A 27270-nucleotide genomic window follows, 5' to 3' on the forward strand; every position below is an offset into this window, starting at 1 on the left:
ACTGCAATACACTTAAACTTATTCTTTTTCTTTTCTTTGGGAATGACAAACAATAATCTATGGACTTGCTCAGAGAATCTATCTTGACTACTGATTCTGGACAGACCTCCTCCCCAAGAACATAAGGGGTTAAGTAGGTAGGGTTTGATTTGTGCCATATTTATTTCGGTCACAGTGGTTCTTGTTTTAATTTCTTTTACATATAAGTTTCCATGCAAATATATATATTTTAACAAAGTGTTCCATAGATTATTAAAAAAAAAAAAATCAGTGACTTGAGTATCTTCTTGATAATGATACTGATTTTCAGGAGTAAGGAAAAAAATCTCCAAATATGAGGCAACAAAACAGAAACACAATAATGACAGCTTTCTAACAAATTGAAAACACTGAAGTTGGCCTCATGTTTCAACATAGTAATAGAGGACAAAAAAACAAAAACAAACAAACAAAAAAAAAAACAGTGCCAGGAAATCCATAGAGTATTGACAAAAAATTATTGACTCAAAACTTCCATATCCAGCCAGTGTGTTCTTCTAACGTGAATTCAATAGGAAGATATAATCTTAAAAGTAGTAAGATTATTTTGTTGGCATACCCAAAAAACAATTGGTGATAAAAAAAAATTTGAAATGAAGGTGGATGAAAATTTTTTAAAAAATTAGAAATAATCATACAGCTTATATTGTCTGAATAGTTTTAACAATTACAAAATGTAATTGCAAATATCAAGATAATTCTTTTAAAAAGTACACCATGATCAAAGTTTAAAAAAGAAATCTGAACCCAAATCCCAGGTAATTCCTAAAAGAACCTGGAATTAACAGTAAAGAAGTCTAATTACGTTTAATTCTCATGTAACAGAAACTACCCATATACATCATTTTGTTTCTTTTATCAATAAAGAAAAATCATACATTTAATATCTTAAAAGAATTGATAGGAAGAAAACGTTATGTACTTTTTTAAAATTAAAAACAATACAATTTGATCAAGAGGGAATCTGTTATGAAAAGAATTACATATGCATTTCAAATTCCCTTTTAAACAATCTCACAGTGAATCCAAAATATAAATGATAATTTATATTATTAGTCCCTGTACTTAGTCCCCTGCGCTTAAATAAACTTGAATTGTAATTAACAGTAACAAAAAAACATTTAAATAGCACCTACTACTAGGCTGGAAAACAAGTATATTAACTTACTTTATCCTCACTCATCTTTTAGTTTAGTAATCTTATCTCCATTTTACAGGCGAGAAAATGCTTGCCCAGAAATTTAAAGGATTTGCTTAAGAAAAAAATACTGCAGGGGCGCCTGGGTGGCTCAGTCGTTAGGCGTCTGCCTTCAGCTTAGGTCATGATCCCAGGGTCCTGGGATTGAGCCCCACATCGGGCTCCCTGTTCAGGGGGGAGCCTACTTCTCCCTCTGCCTGTCACTCCCCCGGCTTGTGTGGGCTCTTTCTCTGTCAAATAAATAAAATCTTTTTAAAAAATAAAAAATATTGCAAAGGGGCACCTGGGTGGTTCAGTCGCTTAAGCATCTGCCTTCAGCTCAGGTCACGACCCTGGGGTCCCGGGATCGAACCCCACTTCAGGCTCCCTGCTCAGCAGGGTGTCTGTTCTTCCCTCTCCCTGTGCACACTGCCCCACCTGGTGCTGTCTCTCAAATAAATAAAATCTTAAAAAAAAAAAAAAACTGCAAAAATTTAGCTTTGAACTCAGGCCATCTGGCTCCAGAACCCAGGCAGTTCTAGACACCCAATTTGCCCTACAGCTTCTCTAAGGGGAATATAAGAAAAGTACTTTTAAAAATCTCAAATGGTCCTTTCTTATTACTAACTACTTAGGCAAGAAGGCAGAGTAGAAACTGATTAGAGAATGGCGAACATAGGAGCCAAGAGCTACGACTGAACGAAGACCCTGCCTTCTGGGCCTTGGGTAGTCCTCATAGATAACAGATTATCCTAGTCAGATTCTCAGGCTCTACCTTACTAATATATAGGGTATCTCTGTCACTCCACTGGTACAAGCTCCCTGCCCTATATCGTCCTAAGGAACTTATGCCCCTCCCTTTCAGTCAGTGAAGGCTTCTCCAGCAAGTCTTCCACTCAGTGGTTCTCTATTTCTTTAGTCTTTCCCCAGCATTTATCTTAAGCCCATAATATATGGAGAGGCGGGTATTTTTTATCTATATCCTAGGGTAAGGCAGGCAGACACATACAGAAAACCCTAAGATAGGACTGAAAACTGCATTTTCTAAAATGTATCGCTCTCTGCCTTTACACTCTGTATATTTGTGTGTGTGCACTTGTGCTATGTAATTTTGATTTTTTAAAAGTCTATCTATTAATTTTCAGTTTCGATGGCAATAGGGAAGGCAGAATTTACCCAATAATAGAAGGACATCTCCAATGGACGCAGACTCTCCTGCAAATATTCACATAGTGAAGCTCTAAGAACATGAACCGCTCATTAAAATCAGACTTCTTCTTTTATACAGAGTTGACCACAGACTCTTAAATGATATGTAAACAAAACGGTAACCCATTTTTTTTTCCTTCCCCAAATCAGATATAAAAGGCAGACAAGAGCATGGTATTCCAACAGCTGTTTTAAATTCTTTTACTTACAGCCCTCATAGATGTCCGTGGGAATATGGACTGCGGCATGTTGATAGGATATCTGTCGTCCAAAATTAGCATCCTCAATAAAAACAGGTTTTATCCTCTGGCTGCCTGGCTCACTCTCATTTTTTTCAGGCTGTATCAGAAAAGATAAGACAATAAAAATAATATTACAACTTGAGATAACAGATACTCTCACGTTCTTGTCTTCATTTGACAAATGCATGGTCTTCAAAAAAAAACAGATCTATAAGAATATTCAAAAATATAGTACCATGATGACATCGAGACTTACTGTGGTACTCATTTTCCAATACATAGAAATATCAACAGTTGTGCTGTACACCTGAAACTAATGTTATATATTAAATACATCAGAGACAAGAAGAAGCCATGTAGAAAAATATTGTAAAAAAAATATAGTACCATGATGACATCAGATACACAAGTAACATTCAGGTATCAGAATTAGCATTATTTTTTTATATTCACATTAAAATCTAACTTCTCTCCTTATTTCTTCAGTGCTGGAGTCCCTCAGGATCATCCTGACGGGACCAGGGCTTTTTCACATGCAGTACTTATTAAAATGTACATTTTTAGAACAGGATACATCACTTTAAACACAACTGAATTAAAATTATCCCTCAATATAAATTTCACTATCTATGCTACTAAGTTTTTATTATGCAGTTGAGGATAATTCTTGGTTGGACAACTTATGGTAAACATGACTGCAAAAAAATAGCAATAAAGATTTATTTTATATCATGTTCCCTTGCTTTTTGCAGGTTTTCTGGTTGTACCAATTTTTGTTTTAAAAATAAAGTATACTAGAAAAGATCTTTTGTAACTAAGCACTATTAAATCCTAACTGCAACCATTTTGTCTCCTGAGGTAGGAGGTAAGGTCTAATCAATAATGATTCAAAAAAAGCCCACAGGAGTTTAAGGTTGAGAATTAATTTTCTATCTACTGAAACTAGGCTTTTGATACCGAATTACTTTATTGCCCTCCCCTGGCAGGAAACTGAGAATCACATTCATTGATCCAAAATGCAGCTCTGTAACCTTTTTGTTGTGGTTTTGGCTAATTATGTTAAATAATCTTTTTTTTTCAGTTCAAATACAGTTTTAAAACTCTGCCCTTTTTTTTTTTAAATTAAGTTCAGATCTATATTTTCAATTCAATGTTGGAGACTGTTTTCCATATTCCAAAGGTAATCTCCTCAAAACCAAACTGAAAAACAAATCACATCTGACCCTTTCTGGCAGCACACTACAGTGATGCAAGTGATAAACAAGAGAAAAGACATAACTGGACAACCAGAAAATTTCCCAAGACGACACTGCCAAAAACATAAAATCAGCAGGTTTGCAAAGAACTGACGTGTCCAACTGTCCATACAGCCCTGAAAAACGTAAATGACCAAATAACACATTAGTATCCTGAGATATTAGGACACGTGTGTGTGTGTGTGTGTATTTTTTTCTTAGGGAAAGTGCAACATTGGAAATACTTAGACATAGATAAGAACAATATGGCCTTAAATGAAAAAACAAAAACAATGGCTTCCAAAGCTGCAAATCCAACCTATCATCAGGTAATGTAATCAATTTTATAGGTACTTATAAACCAAATTATTCTTTAAATGAAATATTAAACTTGGTTATGACCAAATTATTTAAGTGAAACATACTTTAAGTTAAGACTTTATTTATTTGTTAGAGAGAGAGGGAACACAAGCAGGGGCAGTGGCCGAAGGAGAAGCAGGCTTCCCGCCGAGCAGGGAGCCCGATGCGGGGCCCGATCCCAGGACCCTGGGATCATGACCTGAGCCAAAGGCAGACCCTTAACGACTGAGCCACCCAGGCGTCCCTAAGTGAAATGTATTTAGAAATATATAAAAGTACACTCTATATATTAAGATGAATAGCTATTTTGTGAAACTTGTGTTTCAGATAGGACTGTATGTGTATATATGTGCACATTAGGCTGTGATGTGGACTGTAAAATTGGTCATCGACAAAAATATTTGAAAACCGATCACTGATTTTTTTCATATGAAAGTCACGAATATCTAATAGTTATCCCACAAGGAAACTGAATACATAACCAAACAGTAGAGTTTCAAGCCCAAAATTTGGAAAATATACCTTCACACAGAAATCACTAATCATATTCTTTTCTAAAACGAAGTTTAGGGTGTGTGTGTACTCGCAGGCATGGAGAGCATGAAGAAGGAGAGAGAAGAGTTATAAGGAAAATAGGAATCAGAGAGCAAAAGGAATTCTGAACCTAACATTTAATGGTTATTTAATAAAGAATGAAAATGATAACTGGGATTCGGCCGTGGATTCAACTATGGATTCTAACACATTTAAAAACTCACTGCTGTCTGTTTCTGAGCACTACTGACTTGAATAAGGGGCACATTAAAACAAATGACTTTCAGTAGTAAGATGAATGTAAACAGGACACCAACTATGAATGATGCCCCTATTTTTCTCAGCTGAAAATATTCTGAAAATCTCAACTTTTTTTTAAAGATTTTATTTATTTGACAGAGAGAGAGAGAGACAGCAGTGGGGGGGAACACAAGCAGGGGGAGTGGGAGAGGGAGAAGCAGGCTCCCCACGGAGCCTGATGTGGGGCTCGATCCCAGGACCCGGGGACCATGATCTGAGCCGAAGGCAGATGCTTAACAACTGAGCCACCCAGGCACCCGTCAACATTTATTTTAAAAAAATGGTTTCTCGAAGTATGGACCTTGGAGAAGCAGCAGCACTGAAATTTTTTAAATGTGGGCTCTCAGTCTCCAACCCCAGAGAGACTCAGAAACACCCCGGGAAGGGCTGACTGGTCTGCAGGGTAACAAGCCTTCCAGGTGATCTGGTACTCGCTAAAACTGGGGGTCCACTGCTTTAAAAATATCAACAGTTGAAATCAGTCACATGTTTTTATTTGGACCAACTCATGAGAAAATCTGGGTTGATCACTATTTAGCATATTAATGAACACCTACTTTTTTACCCTCAGTTCTACGATATGTGAATAGAAGCACACAAATGGTAATATGGTGAGGAGTATTTATCTAAAGATGTTTTCAAAAGAGAGAGGCGCCTGAGTGGCTCAGTCAGTTGAGCGTCCAACTCTTGGTTTCAGTTCTGGTCATGATCTTAGATCAAGGCGCCCCCACCCCAATCCTGTCTACTTGAGATTCTCAATCTCCCTCTTCTCTGCCCTTCCCCCTGCTCATGCCCTAGCCCGCTTTCCCTCGCATGTGCTCTCTAAAATAAAATAAATCTTAAAAAAAAAAAAGTTGTTTCAAAAGACAACAATCCCTCAAGATACTCCAGGGGTTAGTGCCACACTGACTTAAGTTGGGGAAATGCTTTTCCGTTAAGGGAGTAACAAACCACACTGGCACATCAAACGCTGAGACAGGACTCACTCAAGAGTTTGACCCAGCATTCTCAAACTTACGTGACCCTGGGATTTTTTTCCATTCAATACATCTTACAAAGAACATACTTACAAATTACCGTGGAAAAGCCAAGTGAAAAGCATGGTGGTCGAAAAATTTGGTTCTATTCTGCTGCATTAATAACCTCCCAAACTTGAGCCACTCACCATTCCTTGGCCTTCAGTTTTCTGACTTGTAAATCAATGATGTAAGGCTACAGGTGGTGTCTTTAGCCCATGGGCCTAATCAGAATCACCTGGGGAACCTCGGGCCCCATCAATGTAGACATGATCCCAATGAGGAGGCGGTCCTTTGAAAGAATCTCTCAGTTGATTCTAATATTCTCTCCTATCTTAAATTAAAAACCCTCAAGCTAAAGAACCCACAGTCATTTTCAGTTCCGAAAAAAAATTATGTTCCCGTTTCTATAATTTTAGAAAATAACACATTACTTTTCATAAGCCTATCTTTCCCAGAAATTCCACTTACATCTATTTCTAGCCAATTTTACTAGACATATTTGAAGAGTAGAAGGATCATATGATAGATAACAGATAATGAAGTACATGTGTGTATTAGGGTAGGACTATGGATATGTGCAAGTATTTCACTCATTCAGTCACTTGAGACATATTTGTTGGCAGACTAGAGGAGAGAAGGATTTATTGATATTATGTTTATAGAAATGCCATTTAATGTCTAAATCTGGAAACAAGTTAAATGTTCAACAATAGCAAAATGTCACAATTATCACAGACACAATTGTGTGTTAAGTAATATAAAAGAGTAATTACATTGGGAGTGTATATATAAACTGTGTTTGTTTAAAAATGACTTTAAGCATAAAAAGGAAATGTTAAGCAAAAAGAAGGAAAAAAAGGCCTATTATTTTTATTTGAGAGAGAGAGAGAGAGAGAGAGAGAGAGAGAGAGAGAGCATGAGCAGGGGGAGGGGCAGAGGGAAAGGGAGAAACAGGCTCTTCCCTGAGCAGGGAGCCTGACAAGAGGGGCTCAATCCCAAGATCCTGGGGTCATGACCTGAACTGGAGACAGCCGCTTAACCCATTGAGCCACCCAGGTGCCCCAAGGCCTACTATTCTGAGAGAAAGAGAGGTAGAGGGAAAGATGAATGGATGAGTATAGAGCAAATGGTATAAACACTATAGTTGGTTTTGTAGTTATGAGATATAACTAGATGTTTCAGGTTTGGGTTTTCTTGTTTTTTTCCATAATACAATGAAGTATTTGGAAGAAAAATGCATTAATTTTTGTTTTAAGCCCTTTGTAAAGTGCTATTAAGTATTGTATGATTATCCTACTAAGGTAAACGTTGCTTATGTTTCCTCTGAATCCTCTCATACTTAAAAATAATAAGTTTAAATACATTTTATGGAGATTCTTGCACTTTTAAATCACCATGTAAAGAGCTTTTAGGAATAACTTTAAAACAATAATGTAGTTTTCAAAAAAAAATTAGTGTACTTCTCAACTTGTATAATCATATATCAGGACAAGTATTAATACACACTTGGTAAGTATATAAAGAAAAAAATAATATGGCTGGTCTCCATCGTTCTCCCCATTATAGTCTCCATAAACTTAAATAATTCCATGAAAATATTAGACTTTCTAAATGTAACTCATTTATTTCCTTAAACATATGAAATTATCCTAACTTAAAATGATACCCTCATAAGTCATGTCTTTGCCCATCTTGATATATTATGGCATTATACAGAATAATGAAAATACAGCAAATATTAGATACCAAAAAAAAGTGAGAAAGGAATTAGGATAAAAACTTCTTAACATATATCGTTTAATATGTTAACTAAAAATTTCAAATAAATACTCCTCCTGGAATAAAATTTCATATTTACCAGAATACACAAGAGAAAAAATAAGCATATCTCTTGCCAACATTTTCCCCCAAAAATATCTCTTCTGAATTCTCCAGACAACCCTATATTAAAGTATACATAGAAACTGAGCAGATCTATTCTAAAAGCTATTCCAATGCATTTATTAGAACACATAAGTGAAACATGACAAGTATGTTTCTCATACTATTCATCTCAATATAATTTCAGTTATTAAATAATAGATTAGATCATGCAGAGACCCAAGTACAGGCCAGTGTTGGATGGGTAGGTCATTCAATTTTACAAGTAGTACATATTAGCAAATTTAATTTGGAAAGTCAAAATGATATGTCTATGACAGACACAAAAGGCTCTTGCATATTTAATATATTTACCTCAAATGAAACATTCTTAGAATTGGTATTTATACTAAATTATTTGTTCTTAATGTTTTGGTACATTTGTCATGTTAACTTAAAACAAAATGTTCAGAAGTTAAAAGTTTACATATTTTACCTAAATTGCAATAGAACGTATCTTAATCACTTTGTCACAATTCAGACTGCACATGCTCACCTAGAAACTCTGTTCACAATCACACAATGGCTAAGTTTAACTCCCCTACTCTCTGTTATTTTTTGTGTTCCATAACAGTGGAGGAAAGAGGAAGAATGGTTCACTGAGACTCTCTATAAAAGTATCACAATGGGTATTTCTATCTCCCTAGTGAAAACAAAGAGTTAAATAAAGGAGTTCTTGTGTTATGACCCAAATTCTTTCATAACTAGAGACTATAGCCTGGTGCATAATTCTCTATATGTACTTTAAAAAAATTTCTGCCTCTAAACACATCTTTTTCTTTTTCACAACTATTTTATAGATATTGTTTACAACAGAGATATGCAAATTTGACAATGTAGCCATAACTGATCTTAGATTTTATTTTTTATTTTTAGTTTTTTAGTTTTAGTGGTATTCCCAGTATCAAATAAAATCTTGGATATATAATATGCCTTTGGGCATGGCATTCTCCTCCAATATAAATAATTACCATGCATATATTAAAGTCTATTAAAATAGACTTTCTTGGTCACTAAATCGGAAAAGTCTGGTATACCGGCCTGTTGGTATCAACTCCATGGATTAAAAAGCAAGGTTGCCTGTGTAACCACTAGTTCACCCTTGTTATCTAAGCATTCTGATGCTCCATTAGTTAAGGCTGGGCACCTGTTCTGCCCCTACAGAGGAAAACCTTTTTTTTTTTTTTTTTTAAGATTTATTTATTTATTTGAGAGAGAGAGGGAGGGATGGGCAGAAGGACAGGGAGAGACAGAATCTCAAGCAGACTCCCTACTGAGTGCAGAGCCCGACCTGGGGCTTGATCCCCTCAACCCTGGGATCAAGACCTGAGCCGAAACCAAGAGTCAGATGTTTAACTGATTTAGCCACCCAGGTGCTCCAAAAGCTTCCTTTTTAGTAAATAATTTGCATCAATTAGAAATGCAGCTTCATCAAGTAGCTGCCAGCTGACCATGCCCAATTAATGAATAATGAATAGAGAGAAAAAGGTGCTGAGCGTCATCCAGCCTTAATCATTCTGGTCAGGTTGTAAAGCCAGGCTGAATATTAAATAATGAATCCAGTTAAAATGGCAGTAAGAACATTGCTGTGTCCCCCGAGTTAACTGGTTTGCGATGCTATTTTCACCTTGAGGATGCTATGACTCAGGCAAGTATCCACTGAATGACTAGTATTAGAAAGGAAACATGAGTTGAAGGACACAGTCTAAATTACACAGTAAAGACCTCAATATAACATCTGAATTTTGTTTTACTGAATCATAACAATAAGAAAAATTTTAAAATTATAAATTTAATGCATGGCCATAGTTTTTCTGCAGGGTAAAGCTAAGGAATTATAACTTTTTAATTACCTGAAGAACTGGGGAAATCCTCTGAATTCATTTCAAAAACCTCTTGTTTCTTCGTGAAACATATTATGATTAGCTAAACTCATACGTTTCTCTAAGGACAGTATGGCCATGTATTAAATTTACTACTGATAATAATGCCCCGTGTTCATGTGGCTTGTTGAGATACTTCCAATGGTAATATGAATTCATCACTATTATTAAGCATCGTTATGCTTTTACTTATGATTTTTAATGCCATATATCACTTAAACCAATACTTTCTAAAGTCTCACTAAACTTAAAGCCTCTTTTGAGACGTGTCAACATATTAGTTCAGAAGTACTTATGTAGAATTTGTAAGTATATATTCTTATATCAGGAGGTGCATTTAGTTTTTAATAATAATGCATGTGAAAACCAAAAAAAGGTTGAAGATACCATTCAAAACAATCCAGTCCCCATCTTTGTTCACCCTACAAATTTTTACACAGGGTAAGTATAAAATGCCCACATAATGCCAGTGATTTTTCCAAACTTAATGAATGTTCACAAAATTCTACATAGATGTACCATACACTACTTCTAAAAAGAAAGAACTGGGGGCACGGGGATGGCACAGTCGGTTAAGCATCTGACTCTTGATTTCAGCTCAGGTCATGATCTCAGGGTCGTGGGATCAAGCCCCACGTTGGGCTCTGTGCTGGGCATGGAGCCTGATTACGATTCTCTCTCTCCCTCTCTCTCTGCCCCTCCACCTGCTGGCTCTCTCTACTTCTCATTTGTTTCCATGAATTTTTTTAATTCTTCAATTTCCTGGTTGACCCATTCATTCTTTAGTAGGATGCTCTTTAGCCTCCATGTATTTGAGTTCTTTCCGACTTTCCTCTTGTGATTGAGTTCTAGTTTCAAAGCATGTAGTCTGAAAATATGCAGGGAATAATCCCAATCTTTTGGTACCAGTTGAGACCTCATTTGTGACCTAGGATGTGATCTATTCTGGAGAATGTTCCATGGGCACTAGAGAAGAATGTGTATTTTGTTGCTTTGGGATGAAATGTTCTGAATACATCTGTGAAGTCCATTTGGTCCAGTGTGTCATTTAAAGTCTTTATTTCCTTGTTGATCTTCTGCTTAGAAGATCTGGCCATTTCAGCCAGAGGGGTGTTAAAATCCCCCACTATTATTGTATTGTTGTTGATGTGTTTCTTTGCTTTTCTTATTAATTGGCTTATATACTTGGCTGCTCCCATATTAGGGGCATAGATATTTACAATTGTTAGATCTTCTTGTTGGATAGACCCTTAAGTAGGATATAGTGTCCTTCCTCATCTCTATTTTACAGTCTTTGGTTTAAAATCTAATTTGTCTGATATAAGGAGTGCCACCCCAGCTTTCTTTTGGTGTCCATTAGCATGGTAAATGGTTTTCCACCCCCTCACTTTCAATCTGGGGGTGTCTTTGGGTCTAAAGTGAGTCTCTTACAGACAGCATATCGACAGGTCTTGTTTTTTTTATCCAACTGATAGCCTTTATCTTTTGATTGGGGCATTTAGCCCATTTACATTCAGGGTAACAACTGAAAGATATGAATTTAGTGCCCTTGTATTGCCTGTAAGGTGACTGTTACTGTATATTGTCTCTGTTCCTTTCTGGGCTATATTACTTTTAGACTCTCTCTTTGCTTAGAGGACCCCTTTCAATATTTCTTGTAGGGCTGGTTTCATGTTTGCAAATTCCTTTAGTTTTTGTTTGTCCTGGAAGCTTTTGATCCCTCTTTCTATTTTCAATGACAGCCTAGCTGGATAGAGTATTCTTGGCTGCATATTTTTCTCGTTTAGTGCTCTGAATATATCATGCCAATCCTTTCTGGCCTGCCAGGTCTGTGTGGATAGGTCTGTTGCCAATCTAATGTTTCTACCATTGTAGGTTACAGATCTCTTGTCCCGAGCTGGTTTCAGGATTTTCTTTGTCTCTGAGACTCGTAAGTTTTACTATTAGATGTCGGGGTGTGGACCTATTTTTATTGATTTTGAGGGGGGTTCTCTGTGCCTCCTGGATTTTGATGCCTGTTTCCTTCCCCAAATTAGGTAAGTTCTCTGCTATAATTTGCTCCAATATCCCTTCTGCCCCTCTCTCTCTTTCTTCTCATTCTGGGATCCCAATTATTCTGATATTGTTTTGTCTTACGGTATCACTTATCTCTCGAATTCTGCCCTCGTGATCCAGTAGTTGTTTATCTCTCTTTTTCTCAGCTTCTTTATGTTCCATCATTTGGTCTTCTATATCACTAATTCTCTCTTCTGCCTCATTTATCCTAGCAGTTAGAGCCTCCATTTTTTATTGAACCTCTTGAATAGCCTTTTTGATTTTGACTTGGTTAGATTTTAGTTCTTTTATTTCTCCAGAAAGGGTTTCTGTAATATCTTCCATGCTTTTTTCAAGCCCAGCTAGTATGTTTAAAATCGTTACTCTGAACTCTAGTTTCGACATCTTACTGATGTCCGTATTGATTAGGTCCCTGGCAGTCGGTACTGCCTCTTGTTCTTTTTTTTTGAGGTGATTTTTTCTGTCTTGTCATTTTGTCCGGAGAATCGATGATGAGAGAACAAAATGCTAACAGGGTACCAATGACCCCAGAAAAATATACACTAAACAAATCAGAAGAGACCTGAAACAGGGGGAAAAGAAAGGGAAAGAAAGAAAAAAAGAAAAAGAAAAAGATAAACAAACAAACAAACAAACAAAACCCCCAGAATATGCTCAAATATGATCAGGCTGGTGCATAGATCAGTGCCACACACTAGATTTTGGGCGTATTTTGGTCTGTTAGAAGAAAGTGTCTCCCAAAATTTTAAAGAAAGAAAAGCTGATATATGTACAAAAATAAGGGTAAATACAATGAAGGGATGGAATATGACTGTAAAGATGAGAATTATAAAATATTTTATAAAAGGAATTGATAAGATAAGAAGTTGGTTGAAAAAAGAAAGAAGAGGATTTAAAAAGAAAAAAAGGGAGAGAATGTGATCAGGCAGGAGACTAGAACCAAGCCATACACTAGAGATTTAGGGTATATTTTGATCTGTTAGAAGAAACTGTATCCCAAAATTTTAAAGAGAGAACTTTATATATATATATATACCAAAAATAAGGGTAACTACTATGAAGGGATAGAATATGACTCTAAAAATGAAAAATAAAAAAGATTTTCTTAAAAAAGGGATTGATAAGATGTTGGTTGAAAAAGAGAAAATGAAAAATTCAAAAAAAGAAAAAGAAATAAAAGAAAATTCAAAAAATTAATTTTGAAAGACTAAAGATTCATGGGAAAAAAGCCATGAATTCTATGTACAGTATCCCCCTAGCACTGGAGTTCTGCCGTTCTCATTGATCGGTAAACTTGGTCTTAGCTTCCTGGCTGTTCTTGCGGATCTTCTGGGGGAGGGGCCTGTTGCCGTGGTTCCCAAATGTCTTTGCCGGAGGAGGAACTGCCCCGCCCTTGACAGAGCCAGGCTAAGGAATCTGCTGGGGTTTGCTCTTGGGAGCTTTTGCTCCCTGCAAGCTCTCGGTACAGCTTTGGAGGAAGAGAGTGAAAATGGCGGCCTCCCAATCTCCTTCCCGGAGGAGCTGAGAACTTGGGGCCCGCTCCTCAGTGCGCCCCCAGAGAAAAGCAGTCACTCCCGTCTCCCCCGTCTCGGGCCGCACTCCGTGCTCACCCGGCCTGTGACTGAGCGTTTCTATGTCTGGCACCCGACCCCGTGTGGAGTCTCCAAATTCAGCAGATCCCTGCGGTGCGCTCCCGCGCCGCTCCTCCTGGGGGAGGAAGGGGAGTCTCCCCGGATCTGCCGCTTGTTGGGTCCCTGCTGGAGGAGCAGTGGCCCGACTGGGCCGCGGATCACAGTTTATGGCAACCCTGAGCTGAGAGCCTGCGGCTCGGCTCCTCTCCTTGGCTCTGCCGCACTCAGGCACCCCTGGTCTTTCTGTGACCCCGAGGGTCCTGAGACCACACTGTCCCGCGAGGGTTCCACCCCCAGCTTAGCCACTGGAGCGACGTCCCTCAGCGGAGCCGACTTCTAAAAGTTCCAATTTTGTGCTCCGCAGTTCTATCACTTGCCAGAAGCGGTGGACGGAGGCCCCCTCCCCGCTACCTATCCTCCCGAATATCGCCTCGGATTGACTTCTCCGCATGTCCTGCCTTCCAGAAAGTGGTCACTTTTCTGTTCAGAGAGTTGCTGCTATCTTAATATTCTATTTCTATGCCATCACCGAACTGAGGAATCAATGCCACTCATTAACAGAGCCTGAAAATAAAGGTTGCATATTATAAGATAGCGTTAAAAAAAAAGTTAGAAAAGAAACCTAGACTTCGATTGTTTCTTTAATAATTAGAATGGATTGCCTTGCTGTTTGATGCATACCTCTACTAGCTCATTCTTGAATCACATTTAGTTCTCTAAAATAAAATAAAATCATGAAAGATTGCGCTTTTAAAAAAACATTTAGATAGGGCATTATGTTGGAATTAATTTTAATGTGAACAAGATTCTGCTAAGAAAATAAACAGCAACATAAACATGCAAGGGAATTCGGAAGACTAGCCAAATGTTGCAGACAGGTCAAATTTTTAACATGATCAATACAGTAAAATGTAACAAATAAATCAACTCAATTTATCAACATGGGAATTCTGGGTTGAACTCATTTCATTTGGATTTTAGTCAGAAACACAGATCTTGGAACTAGGTTAATAACGGTTTGTAAATATCTGCTTTCTTTTTGCTTGCTCTGGGAATTAAGAAAATAGTGCAGCTTGCTGGCACAATTCAAGCCTTCTGGGGAATCTGCTTCACTAACCTCCAGGGAATTTAAGGATCTGTTGGGACAGATGTCTCTAAAACCTAAACTAAGAACCTCAGTCAATTTCAAATTTAAGAAGAACTTGAATGTGAAATTTCATTAAAAAATGTTGCATTGGTAGCATTTTTTAAAATTTTTTTGACATTTAATTCTCCTTTCAAATCTGGTTATACAAAATCTACAATGATATGAAGACAAATTGCTGCACTGTGTTCATATTTTTAGAGTGTTTCTTGAGGATTCTACTCAGATTTTTATTTTGTTATGCACTATCTTAAGTTTTTTACACAAATGAAAGATTATATTCATAATAATAAAATGGAAAATAGCTCAATCTAATACCTGTTCATGATTTTAACAAATACACACATACAAACAGGCTCCACTTGGAGCTAAAATCATGTCAAATCTTAAATTTATTACAATCATATTAATAATTACTATTTTTTAAAATTACACTCATTAACATTCCTGGATAGCCTACTATAAGATGGGAAAGTTCTACAAACTTTATATGTGTTAACTAATTTTCACAGTAACCGGGTGAGGTAGGTATTACTATTACCTTTATTTTACAGATCAAGAGAGTAAACCACAGAGAGATTATATGACTGCCAGTATCACCCAGCTAGAAAATGGCAGAGCTGGGATTCAAATCCAGGCAGTGGCACTCCAGAATGCAATCTCTTAACCATCACACTCTACTACCTCCTCATACAGCAATGTGTATAGTGATCATACGTGTATGCCTTGTCGTTAAGGGGGAAAAACAAGTTGCGTACAGAAGCATATAGGAATGAAATGCCATATCTCTAATTTATCTTAAAATATTTAAACAATAGATGAAGCAATTATGGAGATATTATACTATTCTGTCTCCTATATATTTAAGACATTTTTTCCTGGTAAAAAGTTAAAAAAAAATCTTACATTGAAAGGTACCCATTTTAATGCTATCACCTCTTTGGAAATGAAATTCAACAACTATTACTTATTCTACTTATGTGCATAATCAGACAGAACTTTAGTTTGATGGAGTAAATACAATAAGCCTGATACCATGTGTCATCACAGAGATTCATAATAACTTAGCTTAGCAGATCTGCCCAGACTTGGAACCCAAAATCCTGATTCGTATGGCACTTGTAGTTAACTGAAAACAAATATTCTAACTCTGCTAATCCCCAACTTGAATCAGTTTTGGATTGTCTCTTTTGACGTTACTCTTAGTCCTCATGACTGTTTGAGGGGCCAAGAGAGGGAGGGGCAGATGAGAAAATATGAGAAAACAGCGTCCATAGTCAAGTCCAGCTTTGCTATTTCCCCTTAACTTGTTTCCACCCAACCTCGAAACAAAACATTTTCACTTCCACCATGCTTGCCAGAGATTTCCTAGTTACTCTGCAAATAGAGCACCACTTTAAAAAGTAAACATGTCCTGGGACCCCTGCAGGGCTCAGTCAGTTAAGCGTCTTGGCTTTGGCTCAGGTCATGATCCCAGGGTTCTGGGATGGAGCCCCGCATTGGCTGACCGGGGAGCTTGCTTCTCCCTCTCCCTCTGCCTCTCTGCCCTGCTTGAGCCCTCTCTCTCACTCTGTCTCAGATAAATAAATAAATAAATCTTTAAAAAATAATAAAAAGTAAACATGTCCTTACAAATGCTATGTAAGTAATACGGGGATTGAAACATATGAACACCTACCCAATTTAACAGGCATTATCTCAACCATTACTCCAAACTATTGCTAATACTAGACAGAAACTGAGTAAGATCCTTATCTCAAGTTGCTAAAAATTTAATAGATTATCTTGGTATACAAATACTACAGTGTAAAATATCATACCATAAAACCAGATAGGTGTAACTGCTTGTTTAGAACACCCAGAGGAAGGAAATACCATTTGCTTGCTACCTAGAAAAACCAAGGAAGGCTTCAGAGAAAGCAGTACTTGAATTGGTTTTTAAAGAATACTTAGTATCTGATTAGAAAAATTGTAGGACGTCATGATCACATAATTAGAGGAGAGAATATGTTAACATTGGTCAGCACACTGGACACAGGAATGATTGTCTTAAGTTTCCAGTAAGGCTATGTGCCTTACATTCTTCCTGGAACTGTGGCTCACCAAATAATTTAGCCCAGTTACACCTGCACCTTTAGGTTTCAATTGGAAAATTTAAGTAACTATAGTCGTAACTTTTTATCATACTATGCAATCCAAAGGGACATTAATTTTACCCTTTATTTCAGCAACTGCTTCAGCTAAATCTGGCTGTCACTGAGTATTTATTTTTATACCCATAAGGTGAATATAAATACCACTTATGCATTGTCTTGTATCACAGCTTATAACCCAACAGCTCCCTGCAAACTGACTAGTTCAGAGGCAGCCAACTGAAAGGTTATATTCCAAAGGAATAATTGATCTGAATGCCTGTTTTACCTTTAAGTGAGACCATGTATCATCATTGTAATTTATAAAATCAAAAGACTACACTTGAATATATCATCCTGTAAATTCAAATCTTAAGTGGCGATAGACCAGCATAATAAACATGGAAGAATAATAGGAAACCGAAGATTCCAAATTTAATCTGGAATCCAATGTATACAAAATTTATGGACTTCTTTGTAAGATTTATTTCTATTATGAAAGCTACTCCTTCTTCATTTCCAGCTACTCATATTGTACCCTCCCTACCCCTGCCCACACTTTCCCTTAAATATGCTAGGGATTCTATCTTGTACATTTTTATTTTATTTTTTATGTTGTGTAGATAAGTGCAACAGGCTGAGAGTGAAACAATAGAGAGTAATGGGATTGTGGCAAACTGGACAATGTACCACATCCCAAATCACTCAGGCTCCTTTTGATTTTAACACTGTGCCAGCACACCAAAATGTATCTGTAATTGAATCTGGCTTTGCTATACCTGGAACTTCACACTTGCTGGGGAAATTTCAGCCACCTGTTTTCGAAGTCCACTCATAAGCTAAGCATAAAAATATTCTAGGCCAAATTCAATTTTTAGCTGCCTACTAGAAATCTCCTCTTGGATATCCTTGAGCAAGTTTTTGGTATAAATGTTCTTCTCTTTTGAGAATCTTGGCTAAATCCTTTAAAAATCTTTGCTAAAACATATTCCTATGTCCAGTGTCCTAGCTAATGTTAACGTATTCTCTCCTCTAATGAAAGAGACACAGTAGCCTTTCAAATCTACAATTACATACAGATTTCTGTGCATGCCTGAATGCTTTCTTCCATTAAACCATTGTTTATTATCTCTAATCCATACGCTTTGACTTGTTCTTTGAGAACACATGATTTATGGTTTACCTCATTGCATATTGTCCACCCCCAAAAGAATGTTATCTTTTCTCCCATAATATTTTTAGCCTTTTTAACATTCTGGGAATATTTCCTGTCTCTTCTGTGCATCACTGATGGATAATTTGCACTGTCAAATTTGTTCTTCCAAAGGAATTGTTATTTTAGCAGTATTGATCTTGATGATTTGATTTTAGTCTATTTGTCACACAGATCACTGGTTCTTTCTTTGGAGATACTAAGCATACATTTAATGTTGTTTTCTGTGAAGTACCTGAAATAATCCCTCAAAGGAAAAATGTCTTTAATCTGGGTCTTTAATACTTCAGTTTTTCTACTGTACTGTTAATGATCTTTTCATGTATTCTTCCACTGACTGGTTTCTATTTCATTAGTAGTAAATGGAGAAAGACCTTTCTTGTCTCAGGATTAGGAAACAGTAAAATGGTACAGATTTCTTTTCAAGCATTTGTTCTTGCTTCTGTCATATTTGTAATTTGAAGGCAAAGAATGATATGTGATATGATATATGGTATGTTATGTGGTATGGTATGGTTTCTGGTCAACAGGAGGCATTTGCAAAGGGCAAGTGTCTTCTTCAGGGTCTTTTGATTCCAATCCTTCAGATTACAGAAACTCACACAGGTCTGGGCTGAAATTGGGGGGGGGGGGGTGGTGAAAAGGCAACCTTATAAACAAGACCATATACGGAGCACAGAGACAGGAGATAGATAATTATGACTCTCGTATTCTTCAGCCAGTTCGTATTTGTGTCAAGAGAAGCTGCTGTTGGAATTTTGATTCACTGACTTATTGAGAAAAAAACCTCGCTGAGTGAGTACAATGTGCTGGTTACTATAAGAACTAAGTCTTGGGGAGGGTATGTGCTATGGTGAGCGCTGTGAATTGTGCAAGACTGTTGAATCACAGATCTGTACCTCTGAAACAAATAATGCAATATATGTTAAGAAAAAAAAAAAGAAGAAGAAGATAGCAGGAGGGGAAGAATGAAGGGGAGTAAATCGGAGGGGGAGATGAACCATGAGAGATGATGGACTCTGAAAAACAAACAGGGTTCTAGAGGGGAGGGGGGCGGGGGGATGGGTTAGCCTGGTGATGGGTATTAAAGAGGGCACATTCTGCGTGAAGCACTGGGTGTTATGCACAAACAATGAATCATGGAACACTACATCAAAAACTAATGATGTAATGTATGGTGATTAACATAACAAAAAATAAATAAATAAATAAATAAATAAAGCTGATAAGTAGGCAAAAAAAAAAAGAACTAAGTCACCTGCTGTGAGTACCCAAGAGCTTGCCCTCCAGGAAGTTATACTCTAGGGAAGGACCCCAAGGGAATAATTTATAAAGACTGGTTGTGCCTCCAAGAAGAAACTGCCATTTCTTTACAAAATTCATGATGGCTTAGCAAAGAACTAGTAAACTTTCATCAGTGTCTTAAATATCAAACAAAGGCAATAATAACTGATATGAAGGCCTTGACAATGGGAAAAGAATTAGAGATATAATATCTTAGAAATATTTATATATTAATAATGTATATTATTAAAGGTATATGGATAATTTAGAAGCATAAAATAAAATGTGAGACCATTTCAACAGCCCTTAAATAAATATTTGAGAATAATGTCTAAAATCATACAATCATCATGGACATGGAAATGAAATGACTGATGTAAGAGAGGTACAAAATAGAGAAAATGACCACCATCCCACTAGGCATGATGTTGGAAAAATGAATCCTCTCCTACTAATGCAGAAATGGGGAAAAAGTTAAAAATCATAGCCAGAGGCTCAGGATTTACAATCCTTTAGTCTCCTTCAGGGGGCATAACATTTAAAACAGAAACTTTATTTAGCTCTCAAACATTTATATTATCATCCAAACAATGAGGACAAATTTATTAATTGAAAATGTTGGCTAGATACTTACTATTCTAATTAGTTCCTCTGTTCATTAGATATTAGCTGCTGATGTCTAAGAGAAAACTCCCATTCTATAATTTCCAATCACCAATTTTTAATAATGGATGTGGCTTTATGGGTTTGAGTGATAAAAATACTATACACAATTAAATAAGTATATAAAAATTCCAGGACAAAGAACAGTGACAGCAAGCCAATTTGAACCAAAACAATGAGATGGCATTAGGATTTGTGAACATTTGATACATAAAATATCAAGCACAACATGTATAAGGTTGTGAGTATAGGAGCCAATTAAATCCACCTCTAATTGCAAAACTCTTGGTAAGGTTTGTAAATTTCACCATCCATGAAAGTCCAACTTTATCCATCAGATAAGCAACAATCTTCAAAAAAATGTGTAAATACTGAAAAGCCTAAAGTAGAATATCGAAGTGCAACGTTTGCTTACATTTCTTAACTTTGTTTCATTGTAAGATACTACTTCCACTGCAGAAAATAATTTGATTGTAGTGATCAAAACACATGCATTAGGGGAAACCGAAAAATACTCAATACAGCATATAATTTCATATACATTCTACTGTGAAAAAGAATTTTTTTCCTCAGTTCCAAGGTGAAGGATCTGACTATATTTAAGTGATAGAAGCCACTCAGATAGTGAGTAGAATTTTGGAATTAACTTTACTATGTCAAGAGCAAATGGAGGATCTGTTCATAAGCTGCTAATTATTTCACAATTAGCATTCTCTCTGTTCCCTCTTTAGTAATAGAACCCTGTATTTTTTTGGGGTGCATGCCTGTTTTGGGGGGAGGATTATATTCCACAACCTGATGCAAATCGGCAAGGCTGGGCACTAAACTGGGCAATGGAGGCAGATAAAAGTGATGTGTACAGTTTCCAAACATACCCTTAGAGGCAAAGGGCATGTCCTTGACTGCTACTCACCTCCTTCCTGTTCTCTAGAAAGCAAAAATCACTGTGTATGTTGGAGCACCAATCTTGGATCCCAACATGAAAAAACTATACTGAGGAAGGGAGAAAACTTGAAAGAAGGACCCTGAGGCCTAGAAGATTGAGACTCAGCACAGTAGGCCTTATATCCAGAATATTTACATGAGAGAGGAATAAACTTTTGACTTCTTGTAGCCACTTTTACTTTAGGTCTATAAGCCAAACCCATACACCAATCATTAAACATGGTTCATTTTTATTCAATGTTTAAGGGTTTCCAAGAGCAACAGTATTATATCTAAAGCACTTTAATCTTCACCAATAAAAAGTTTTAGTGAAATATAAATTAACTTACAGTTCTTAATAAGAACTGTAATCTCAAAAAATTTACATGAAATAGTAAAATTTTCCAGCAAACTTGACCCTGTAATCAGTATTCCAAGAATATTCTCAACTGCAATGAAATCTGTGCCTCATCTCATCACCTGTAGCATGTCTTAGGTGAGAGGCAAACAGTTCCAATTTTAATAAGCTTTCATGCCCTATGAGTGAGTACAATTTTAAGGGTGGAACGGAGTGTGAACCAAAGTCTCTGATTCCAATCCTAGCCGTCTTCCTACTATACAGTATTCTTTGCAAATTATTCTGGCACTGTTCTTATTTATTTTTTTAAAGATGTTTTATTTATTTATTTATGAGAGACAGAGAGAGAGAGAAGCAGAGGGAGAAGCAGGCTCCCCGCAGAGCAGGGAGCCCGATGTGGGACTCGATCCCAGGACCCTGGGATCATGACCTGAGCCGAATGCAGACGCTTAACCATCTTGAGCCACCCAGCGCCCTCTGGCACTGTTCTTATTTACATGTCAAGAAGTGAAAATAGTTTCTCCAAATCCTGAGTGTCATTTTATTTTATTTTTTCTGGGCATCATTTTTAAGTTTTAAATTCTAAAGTTGATATTTTGCTTTTTATAGAGTCTTGATTTAACTTGCCAGAAAGCTCATCAGTTGGCCAAAGAGAATGAATTTTTTTATAGGTATATTTATTTATTATTTTTGAAAAAGATTTCATTTATCTATTTGACAGAGAGAGAGAGAGAGTACAAGCGGGGGAGTGGCAGGCAGAGGCAGAGGGAAATGCAGACTCCCCTCAGATCAGGGGGAGCCCAATGCGGGACTTGATCCCAGGACCCCAGGATCATGACCTGAGCCGAAGGCAGTCACTTAACCAACTGAGCCACCCAGGTGCCCTAGGTGTATTTATAATAACCCATGGTAATATTATAGACTTTTGGGGGATGGGAGAAGGCAAAAAAAAAAAAAAAACCATGTCAAGTTCACTAGGTTCACTTGTATTAATCCTTTTCTCCCCTACACAGAGTTTTATTTGAATATAGGAATAAACATCTGTGCAGGCAAATTATGAACTTGAGCACTGAGCACAGCTCAAGTGTTAGAAGTACACGCCCCATGCATACTTTTCCATTTATAATGGACATATTGCTAACTTTGCAGCATAGTGGTTGAATACTATTAATTTTACTATTGCACTATTCAATTATACCCCTGAATACTAATTGGGGTGACACTCACTAAAAAGTTGCATCTACATCTATGCCTGTGATTATTAAAATCTTGACAAAGAAAACTCACAATTTCTATGCAAAATAAAAGAACTTTCTAATTAAGAAGCAAACTTGACTTAATAAAACTGTTTTATGTGACATGAAAAATAGGACTTTCTTAATTAGTTTAGATGAAAGAAAAACAGTATTTGCAGTACTGGTTCATCATCTTTAGGCAACACTCAACTGGCAGATTGGACCAAGCATGTCAATCCCTCCACTTTATTTATTATGAAAATCTTTGTCATAGTTTTACAGACTAACTGCTTTTAAAAAGCTGTAACTGGTGTACCACCAGGAAGGTTGATAAAGATTTAGCATCTGTATTTTAAATGACTATATAACTTTTAAATATCAAATACTAATCTTAACAGTGAAACGAAATGTCTGTCCAAAAATAATATTCATTCTAACACCAATCAGTAAACTATTGTTTAAGATTTATTTAGAGAAAGAGAGAGAGAGAGAGAGAGACAGTGTGAGCAGGGAGGGAGGGGCAAAGGGAAAGGGAGAGGAGAATCTCAAGTAGACTCCCCGGTAAGCACAGAGCCCAGTGCTGGTTTTCATCATCTCAAGACCTGAGCCATCAAGATCATGACCTGAGCCTCAATCAAGAGTCAGACACTTAACTGACTGAGCCACCTAGGTGCCCCCCCAATCAATAAACTATTAAAACATTTTGTGTTAGCTGTTGGTTTGCCCTTAATAAACATCCTACCTCATTAAAATGATATACATCATTATCATAAAAGGATAATAATTATCATAGAAGCACTAGCAAAACACCTATGTCTAGTAAAAAGAAAACGCTTTTTAAAACAATCCTAGTTCTTCATTTATTAAATGGAGAAAACATAACCTCCTCTCTTCACAGTGTCATCTTAGAAATTAAATATAAGAATTTGTGTAGAGTGGTTAGCAGCATGCAGGCAAAATAGTGCTCAATAAACTATGATGTTCACCAATAGCAGTGGTGGTGCAATTTGGGAAGATGTGGCATTTCAAGCCTACTATCTTGTGTTGTTTTTTAATTTTTTTAAAGGCCAGCTTTACTTGATTTATATATTTTTTTCACACTCCCATGAAGTAGCTGGAAAAAAGTAGTATACAAATATTTTTTGATTCAGAAAAAAAGTATGAATAACAAATAATTTTTTTATATTTGTTTGACTTGTTCACTGATAAATCATCCCAGGCTCATGGAAGAACATCGAAAACACAGGAAGTCCTCAACAAACATTTCTGGATACATAAACAAGTATATATACAAATTTTTTCCTGATAAAAAAAGTCACGGATATGATAATTTAAATGAACTTAAGCGTAAAATTTTGTTTTATAATTTTGTAAATACTTCCACCATAGCTAAGTAATTAAAATGTCTCCCGACAGTCCATCCAAAGGTGGCAACATGAGAAGTAACTTATTTGTGCTAAAATAATCCATGTTGGAACATCACCTGAATATGTACATTACAGTCATCTGTTTAAAAAGGCAGACTGAACCACTCACTATGCTTCAAAGATTGGCTGGGCAAGGCCAGCTGTTGTACCATTTCCAGGGTGTCATTCACACTGTAGGCGAAATAAGTGGTCCCCCCTGGTGTGTGCGGTTCAGGCCAGAGGAGACCTGCCTGGTAACCCGCGTAAAGCGCCGGGCGAAAGAGATGGATGGGACCCAACCTCTGTCTGCCACATGGCTAACTGAGTGCAGGGTAATCTGAGTCAGTGCAGTGGATGGAGGTCTGGACAGGAGGCAGACAGAGTTCAGATCCAGAGAAACATATGGCGTTTCTACCCTGGAAGATGCCAATGATAATTTGTTGAAGATCACATAAGCCCTAAAATTCATCATTACCTTGTTAGATCCAACCAGTAATTCTGCTGATGCTATAGAACATTTTCTGAAAAATTCAACCTGCTAGGTCAGCTTGTTCTGTAAAGCCAGTCATCCTAGCATAATTCAGTTTATCTTGAAATTTAATGTAAAACTTTTAATACTCACATCAAGATCATCCTTTGCATTGTAGTAGACAACTTCATTGCTCTATAAAAAAAAAGAAGAGTGCTTTATTGATTTGAGTAAAAATGTAAAAATATACTGGATGCAGCACTGAACACATTTTATGCATATTTTAAACAATAAATGCCTCGTGATATTCCTCTCATAAAATACTCCATGAAGATCCATAAAGATTAGCCAATATTTTCTAAAAACATATTAAAACACTGTATCAGTGATACTGGAAAGTACATCTTGCATTGAGGAAAAAGTATATCAGCATAGATCTGAGACCCATTTGTCAAGAAAAAATAAAGAATGCATGATGCAAAGAAATTATATATATCCACCCTCACAACACACACATCCCTAAATCAGGAAATTATGAACAGAATAATTCAAGAAAAATGTAAGAATGTGGTTTGTTAATACTTTGCTGACAACGTGACTTTTAAAATATATATATATCACACGTTGAAATTAGTAAGGAAAGGTGTATCTGGACAGTATTGGCAGAAATTTCTTCATGAGATTCAGAAAAGGGATCAAGAATAATTGAATTTAGATGGCAAAAAAATCAGACGCTCTAACACACTAATATTATCATATTCTATCAAAGTGGTGAATGAGCATTGGCTCTTCAAGAATAAATGTATTCGGACACTTCTGCCAGCCCTCAGTGTTGCTGAAATATGCCATAACTATAAATTATGGATATGAATTGTGTTACAGAATGAAAATGGAAAGGAAATAATGAACAAAATGATTGTCAAGGAATTTAAAAGTTTTATTCTTTGAGGCTTCAAGACTAGTTCTATGCATTGTTAAAATAATCCACTTATACTGATTTCCTTTTCCTTTTTTCTGAACTGATTCTAAATATAATCCATCTTTCATACGTCTTCAGTAGTAACTGGAGCACTATGCAAAAATAACATCAAAAACATGGATACTCTAAAATTCTATTAAGAGAAAATGCAATACACATTTTTTAAAAAGAAAATTACTCTAAAAATTTCAATAAATTAGCGCTTCTTAAAAGATATACCACCTCCACTAGTTAAAAATCACTAGTTCTTCAAGACATTCTATGGCCCTTTGACTTTAGAATAAGCAATGAAGTTAAAGTCATTTCTTTTTGGCTTCTAAGTCACATATGAATGTACATTATATATCTTCAAGAATAAAACAGATCTTGTTGTGTTTCTCAAACTTATTTGCTGCCGAATCTGCCTCCCTTTTTTAATTTGAGAAATATATCATGAGCCTGAAGTTCTATAAAAGATAGACTGTTCTAAGACCAAACTAAAAACTATATTAATAAATAATGGAACACATAATTCATAATAGTGAATGAAACCATGACTTCGAATTTATTTCATTTAGAATAAAGAGCTCTAAAAATTACCATTTAACTAATTCTTTTAAAAAGAATTAAGTAGCTAAAGAATTTTGACATGCATAAAAGTCTTACTTCCTGAAGCCTTTCTTACAGCATTAATTTTGTAACAAAGTTAAAATACAAAATCAGAATTCATCACATACACAAAGCAAGAGAATCTTTGGAATCCACCAAAGTCCCAAATCTAATTACTAGTTTATTGATCCTTCTTGCAACTCTGAAATTTATACTTAGGAGACAATTTTCCACTTAGAATGTGGATTCCATCAAAAGATAAAATACTGAATGAGTTTATCTTCATTTTAGACTTTATTTCTGCCAAGTTCTTCCTTATATTTACAGAACTGAAATGTAGAAAACAAGGTGAAACTGCATGAAATCTTAAGTGATTCAACATTATTATTTTCAACAAACATTCATTAAATATCTATATGCACACGTTGCTGTGCCAAGAGAGACACAAAGTAAGTTAAATGTACCTACCCCTATCCTTTCGATAAAATAACAGATACAGGTCAATTATATAAAACAACGAAAATGTTTAGACTTACATTTGGCCCATGGTACTAGAGCTAATGGACTAAATTGTTGAAATGTTTTTTCTTATATGTGACACAGGGTCACATATAACAAATAAAAAAGAGAATTTAATTAAACCTAAAATTAGGAGTATCACATACAGTGTCAAAACAGTATAAAGTACAATAAGAATGCCAGTTTTAACTAAAACTAAGTATTTTGATTCTATTACAATAAAGTGTGCCTGAAATAAAAATAAAAATGAAGAAAAACTAAGTTTGAGAATTTTTCAAATGTTTTTCCTCTTGTTACTGCACTATAGTTTATGTAAAAATCCTATTACTTTCGTTCTAGAAACTCTATATTGCTTCTAAAACTTACTGAAAATGTGTATTGCAAAGTTTATTTAAATTTTATGCATTTGCACAAGGTCTTCTGGACTCCAGAAGACATAAGATCCCCAAAACTGATTTTTTTTCTAGTAACTAAACTGGGGGGGGGGGACACCTTAATCTTAAAATTATACTGCATATACAACAACCATACTCATTGTAAACTAGGGTATTTTATATTTCTACTTTTAAAAAGCTTTCTTTAGGGGCGCCTGGGTGGCTCAGTCGTTAAGCGTCTGCCTTCGGCTCAGGTCATGATCCCAGGGTCCTGGGATCGAGCCCCGCATCGGGCTCCCTGCTCCGCGGAGAGCCTGCTTCTCCCTCTCCCTCTGTCTGATGCCTCTGTGCTTGTGCTCTCTCTCTCTCTCTTCCTCT

General features: G+C 36.3%; 1 protein-coding gene across 7 annotated transcripts in view; it reads right to left on the reverse strand.

The window, feature by feature from the left end:
• Positions 1-27270, reverse strand: part of CACNA2D1 (calcium voltage-gated channel auxiliary subunit alpha2delta 1) — a 474147-nt gene that overhangs the window by 160298 nt on the left and 286579 nt on the right. For all 7 annotated transcript variants that reach the window (XM_028118805.2, XM_028118819.2, XM_028118796.2 and 4 more), the window contains exons 5-6: positions 24586-24627; positions 2635-2764 (exon numbers count right to left, since the gene is read on the reverse strand). In XM_028118805.2, the coding sequence (XP_027974606.2) occupies positions 2635-2764; positions 24586-24627 (172 nt within the window). The remainder of the gene's footprint in view (positions 1-2634; positions 2765-24585; positions 24628-27270) is intronic.

The sequence above is a fragment of the Eumetopias jubatus genome, unplaced genomic scaffold, assembly GCF_037043125.1.
Source record: "Eumetopias jubatus isolate StellerSeaLion01/CBP00866 unplaced genomic scaffold, mEumJub1_p1.0 scaffold_14, whole genome shotgun sequence".
Lineage (NCBI taxonomy): Eukaryota > Metazoa > Chordata > Mammalia > Carnivora > Otariidae > Eumetopias > Eumetopias jubatus.